Raw genomic sequence first — 6088 nt, 5'->3', positions numbered from 1 at the left:
AAAAAAAAAAAAAAAAGAAGGAAGTTAAATGTCTTGCTTAAGACCACTCTAATTGGCTGGGTGCAGTGGCTCATGCCTGTAATCTCAGCACTTTGGGAGGCCAAGGTGGGTGGATCGTCTGAGGTCAGGAGTTCAATACCAGCCTGACCAACATGGTGAAACCCCATCTCTAATAAAAATACAAAATTAGCTGAGTGTGGTGGCACATGATTATAATCCCAGCTACTGAGGAGAATTGCTTGAACCTGGCAGGCAGAGGTTGCAGTGAGCAGTGATCATGCTATTGTACTCCAGCCTGGACAACAAGAGTGGGGTGTGGGGGAAGACCTCTCTAATTAATAAGTAACACTTGTATAACGTCTTGCAGTGTCTGATGCATTTTCATGTTTCACCTCTTTCAGTCTTCACCAACAGTGTTCTCATTTTACAGATGAGGAAACTGAGATTCAGAAGTGGCTTGCCCAAGGTTTCACAGTGACCGGCAGAGCTGGGCCTAAAAGCCAAGCATTTGGATGCTTCCCCGCTCTCACTGTCTCAGATGAAATGCATCTGCCCCAGGGTTTTCTGGGGAAATAAACAGGTGGTTGTGCTAATATCTTAATAAGCATAAAATGCCTCTTCCACCATCACTCATCTCAGAATTTTATGTGTCCTTGTTTTGTAGCTACACCAGTCAAGAGGGCAGTGAGGATTTATTCGAGTGTACCTATGTGGATGTGCCTCTAGAAAAATGTCATTATACTTGTGGGTTTATGTCATTATGAAAAAAGCATCACTCATCTCCTTCCTAGAATCTTCCAACCTTTGGTGATTTTACAAGGGAAGGGTGGGAACTCTGTTCCTCTTGGTGGCCTAATGTCATTGGATCTCTGACCCTTGAAGTCTGTGTCAAAGGATTCCCACCCTCAGCCAGGTTCTGAGTAGCAAGACCGAATGGCCCGGGGGACAGCTTTTGCTGTGGGGCATGGAGGGTCCAATGAGGGCTGCAGGGGCCTTTGTGGAGCTCCAGAGGCCTCAGGTCACAGAGGAAATGCTGTTTCGAACTCCAGCCTTGGGCCATACAGAAGATGTCACATGGTCTCTGTAACTTTCTTTCCATCATAGGAACAGTGACAACAACTAATGTATAGCACCTACCGTGTGCCAGCACTGGTCTCAAGGCTTGCTATGGATTATCTCCTTTAATCCTCTTGACAGCTCTGGGATGTTGGTGCTATTATTATGCTCCCCCAGTTTTTTTAGACTGAGTCTCGCTCAGTCGCCCAGGCTGGAGTGCAGCGGCGTGACCTCGGCTCACTGCAACCTCCACCTCTTGGGTTCAAGTGATTCTTGTGCCTCAGCCTCCCGAGTAGCTGGGATTATAGGCACACACCACCATGCCCTGCCAATTTAAAAAATATTTTTAGGATAGACAGGGTTTCACCATGTTGGTCAGGCTGGTCTCGAAGTCCTGACCTCAAGTGATCCACCCACCTCGGCCTCCCAAAGTGCTGGGATTACAGGCGTGCAGCACCACTCCTGGCCAATTATACGCATTTTATAGAAGAAAAAAGTGCAGACGGAGAGACTTAGTAATGTGCCCAGGGTGTCACAGTTATTAAGTGGAAGAGCTAACATTTGAACCCACGCAGAGATCAGCCTATCCCATCCTGCCTCTCCAAGGCAGCCACACACCCTGCAAGGACAAGTTAGAGGCCCTGGCAGGACAGGGGTGACGTCACCTCCCTTCCCTCCCAGGCCTGAGGGCTCCTGGGTCTCACTTACTCTTCAGCCTTCCCCAGCCCGTGACATAGCAGGGGTAATTGTTGGGTAGGATGGTGCCGGCAGGAGGGAGGCAGGCCAGCTGGATCTTGTTGGTGAGGGAGACGGGGTTAGCCAGTTTGAGCATGGCAATGTCGTTCCTGGGTCAGTGCAGAGGCAGAGCATGAGGACAGGGTTGACTTCTTCTGCCCCATGGGGCTTTGGAGGACTCTGAGACCTTGTCATCATTCCCTGTACATTACACCAGGCCACCCTGATAGGCAGGGCACCAGGGCATCTTTGAAAATGCAGAGGGCCTTGTTGAAAGGGGCAAGGCGGGAGAGACTGTGCCCTGCTCCACTGACAGTTGCGAGGTCGGCAGCACTGTCCCTGTGTCCCCAGGACTTGGCATGAAGTAGCTACATGGTCAGCGGACGGGGCAGTGCAGGCTTTACTGGCCGGACCCCCAGATCTCTCTGGTAGACTTTGCTTCTCCCTCCCCAGCTCCCATCCCCACCCCAGGCGTCTTTGGAGCGCGTTCTGCCTCTAAGAGGCCAGAGCTCCTTCCCCCTTCCTATAGAAGAAGAAGAGGGGGCGTGGTGGGGTTGAGACCCTTGCCTCTGTGAGATCCCCATCTGTTCCCTGACAACCCCACCCCCAGGTGCACCCAGACAGCAACGAACCCTTTGGAGAGCTGGCTGGAGTTCCAGTCCTTGTGCACCACAATGGTAGAGACCTTGACGGCCAGCGAGCCGGTCTCCTCAGTGGAGAGGCTTTGCCGGCCCAGCACCACGCGGTAGGTCCTGGAGGAGCTGGGAGAAAGAAGGGCCCGGGGAGAGGGTCACCTCCAGAGGCCTGGCTTTAGGTAATGCTGGGGATAGATCCAAGTGACTGGCCGCTGTGTGAGCCACTAGGCGGGGCTTGGGGATCTTTCCTCCCCAGGACAGTCAGTTAATTACAATACAGACTATACAATGTAAGAACTATGATCATATAATTGTTCCTGTGCTAACTATAAATGACAACATAAAATAAAAATTATAATAACACAAACGTTATAGTATTATGGAGGGAATGAAATGAACACAGAGAAAACAGGAGTCATTTGCCTTCAGGGGAATTTTTCCCACCTTTCCTTTTCAGATAGGGAAACTGAGGCCCACAGAGGAATAACTGGCCCCGAGTCCCACAGTTAGAGAGAAGCCAGGACTCCTGACTGTAGGCCTCCATTATTTTCCCCAAAACCTCATAGAACGCCTTATAAATTAGATGGGAGAAGGGACCACTCCGGGTAGGGAGTCACACTGACCCAGCAGAAACTCCGGTGAGATCCTGCTGTGATGAGCAGAGGTCACGGACAAAGAGGAGGGTAAGTGAACAACGTTGCAGCACCTTGTGGGCCTTTATAATTTGTCTATAATTTAGAATTAGTTTTCACTGAGCACTTACTAAGTGCCAGGCCCTTTAATGAATCAACTCATCGAATCCACGCTAAATTCTGTTACCTCATTTTCTGCAGGTGATGGTATTGAAGCTTTGAGAAGTGAGTTAAGTTGTTCAAGGGAACCCAATTCCAGATCCAGAGGCCACATGTAGTATCTCCAAGAGGGCAGAGGTTGGGCCTTCCCCCTCTCCTCTTCCTCCCTCAGTACCTGGCACAGGACGATCCATCCATGCCATGTACTAACATCAATGGGCCAGCACACTGAACCATCGACTGACTACCTCTTGTGTCTCGGCCAGGCAAGTGGTTATTTGCAAGGCTCCTTTATGTAGCATGAGCCCCCAGCTCAGAAATGGGCACCGGCTGGTGAGCAGGCCAAGTGCCTAGGGAATGGCAGTTACCTGATGCAGTGGGCAGCCGTCAGGACCCAGTTGTTGGCTATCAGAGACCCTCCGCAGGTGTGGCGCCACTGGCCATTGGAGCTGTACTGCAGAGAGGCCTGGGGAGAAGCACAGGAGCTCTGTGGCTGTGGCCGAAAGAGCAGGGCCTTCCTGCACTCGTTTCCCAAGAACAGGGCTGGGACAAGCGTAAGGGGAAGTGAGGCATTCGACTCAGGTGCAAAACTTGAGACACCTAAAACCTCAGCCATCAAGATAAAATCAGGCCAAGCACAGTGATTCATGACTATAATCCCAACACTTTGGGAGGCCAAGGCAGGAGGACCGGTTGAGCCCAGGGGTTCGAGACCAGCCTGGGCAATGTGGCCAAATCCTGTCTGATATGGTTTGGCTGTGTCCCCACCCGAATCTCATCTTGAATTGTAGTTCCCATAATCCCCACATGCCATAGGAGGGACCTAGTGAGAGGTAATTGAATCAAGAGGGTGGTTACCCCCATGCTGTTCTCGAGATAGTGAGGAATTCTCACGAGATCTTATGGTTTTATAAGGGGCTCCCCCAGCCCTTTTGCTCTGCACTTCTCCTTGCTGCTGCCATGTGAAGAAGGATGTGTTTCCTTTCCCTTCTGCCATGACTGTAATTTCCTGAGGCCTCTCCAGCCATGCTGAGCTGTGAGTCAATGAAACCTCTTTCCTTTATAAATTACCCATTCTCGGGTATGTCTTTATTAGCAATGTGAGAATGCATTAATACACTGTCTCTACAAAAAAAAATATTCTGGCCAGGTGCAGTGGCTCATGCCTGTAATCCCAGCACTTCAGGAGGCCGAGGTGGGTGGATCACCTGAAGTCAGGAGTTCGAGACCAGCCTGGCCAACATAATGAAACTCTGTCTCTACTAAAAATAGAAAAATTAGCCAGGCATGGTGGTACACACCTATATTCCCAGCTCATCAGGAGGCTGAGGCAGGAGAATTGCTTGAACCTGGGAGGTGGAGGTTGTAGTGAGCTGAGATCACATCACTGCACTCTAGCCTAAGTGACAGAGTGAGATTCTGTCTCAAAAACAAAAACAAAAACAAACCCAAATTAGCCACTGGGTGTGGGGTGCATGCCTGTAGTCCCAGCTACTCAGGAGGCTGAGGTGGAAAGATTGCTTGAGCTCAGGAGTTTGTGAGCCAGCCTGGGTACCACAGCAAAAACTTGACTCTACCAAAACAATTCAAAAATAAAAATTAGCTGGGCGTGGTGGTGCTCACCTGTAGTCTCAACTACTCAGGAGGCTGAGGTGGGAGGATTGCTTGATCTTGGGAAGTCTAGGCTGCAGTGAGCTGTGAATGCACTGGGCTCAGCCTGGGTGACACAGCAAGGGCCTGTCTCTGCTCTGCCCCGCCCCGACAAAAAGCAACAACAAAATTCAAAAATCTGGGATAAAAAATAAAAAACTTAAAGACTATTAAAAAATAACCGCTCTGCTGGGCATGGTGCCTCATGCCTGTATTCCCAGCATTTTGGGAGGCCGATGCGGGTGGATCATGAGGTCAGGAGTTTGAGACTAGCCTGGCAAACATGGTTAAACCCTGTCTCTACTAAAAGTACAAAAATTAGCCGGGTGTGATGGTGGGTGCCTGTAATCCCAGCTACTTGGGAGGCTGAGGCAGGAGAATTGCTTGAACCTGGGAGGCTGAGGCAGGAGAATTGCTTGAACCTGGGAGGCTGAGGCAGGAGAATTGCTTGAATCTGGGAGACTGATGTTACAGTGAGCTGAGATCGTGCCATTGCACTCCGGCCTGGATGACAAGAGCAAGACTCCATCTCAAAAACAAAAATACGGCTGGGCACAATGGCTCATGCCTGTAATCTCAGCACTTTGGGAGTTCAAGACCAGCCTGACCGACATGGTGAAACCCCATCTCCACTAAGAATACAAAAATTAGCGGGGTATGGTGGTGGGTGCCTGTAATCCCAGGCATTTGAGAGGCTGAGGCAGGAGAATCTCTTGAATCTGGGAGGCAGAGGTCGCAGTGAGCTGAGATGGTGCCACTGCACTCCAGCCTAGGTGACAAAGTGAGACACCGTCTCAAAAACAAAACAAAAAAACCAAAAATACAAAAACAAACCTGTTCTGAACATCCTTCTGCAACTGGATTGGTTGCGATCTTTCCCTCCTTGGGCGCTTTTTCCTGAGCCCCCTCCAGTTTAATATGTCCAAAAGAAAACCCTTGAATTATCCCAGATGGGGTCTTTCCCCAGGCTCCTCTGTCAGTCAGCGGCACCTCCACTGCTGCTCAGGCCAGAAACCTTGGCGTCCTCTTTGGATCTTCTCTTTCTTTCGTATCCCTCATTTAAGTCCATCAGCAAATCCCATCAGCTCTACCCTGGGAATATGTGGAGTGGCTGCCACCCCTTGGTCACTACCTCAACTGCGTGTCCCAGTCATCCTCTCTCCTGGAAGATCACCCTATCTCTCATCCCCCGCTCTCTCTCTCTTTTTTTTTTTTTTTTTT

At 50.2% G+C, this 6088-nt stretch overlaps 1 protein-coding gene across 1 annotated transcript in view; it reads right to left on the bottom strand.

The window, feature by feature from the left end:
- LOC108286852 (chymotrypsin-like elastase family member 2A) overlaps window positions 1–6088 on the bottom strand; it is a 20008-nt gene that overhangs the window by 7453 nt on the left and 6467 nt on the right. Inside the window, exons 3-5 of the mRNA XM_017504975.2 lie at window positions 3586–3683; window positions 2424–2552; window positions 1765–1901 (exon numbers count right to left, since the gene is read on the bottom strand). Of these exons, the coding sequence (XP_017360464.1) occupies window positions 1765–1901; window positions 2424–2552; window positions 3586–3683 (364 nt within the window). The remainder of the gene's footprint in view (window positions 1–1764; window positions 1902–2423; window positions 2553–3585; window positions 3684–6088) is intronic.

Source organism: Cebus imitator, unplaced genomic scaffold, assembly GCF_001604975.1.
Source record: "Cebus imitator isolate Cc_AM_T3 unplaced genomic scaffold, Cebus_imitator-1.0 Scaffold15, whole genome shotgun sequence".
NCBI classification, from domain to species: Eukaryota; Metazoa; Chordata; class Mammalia; order Primates; family Cebidae; genus Cebus; species Cebus imitator.
Note: the sequence above shows the minus strand (reverse complement) of the source record. Positions and strands in the feature narration are given on the sequence as shown.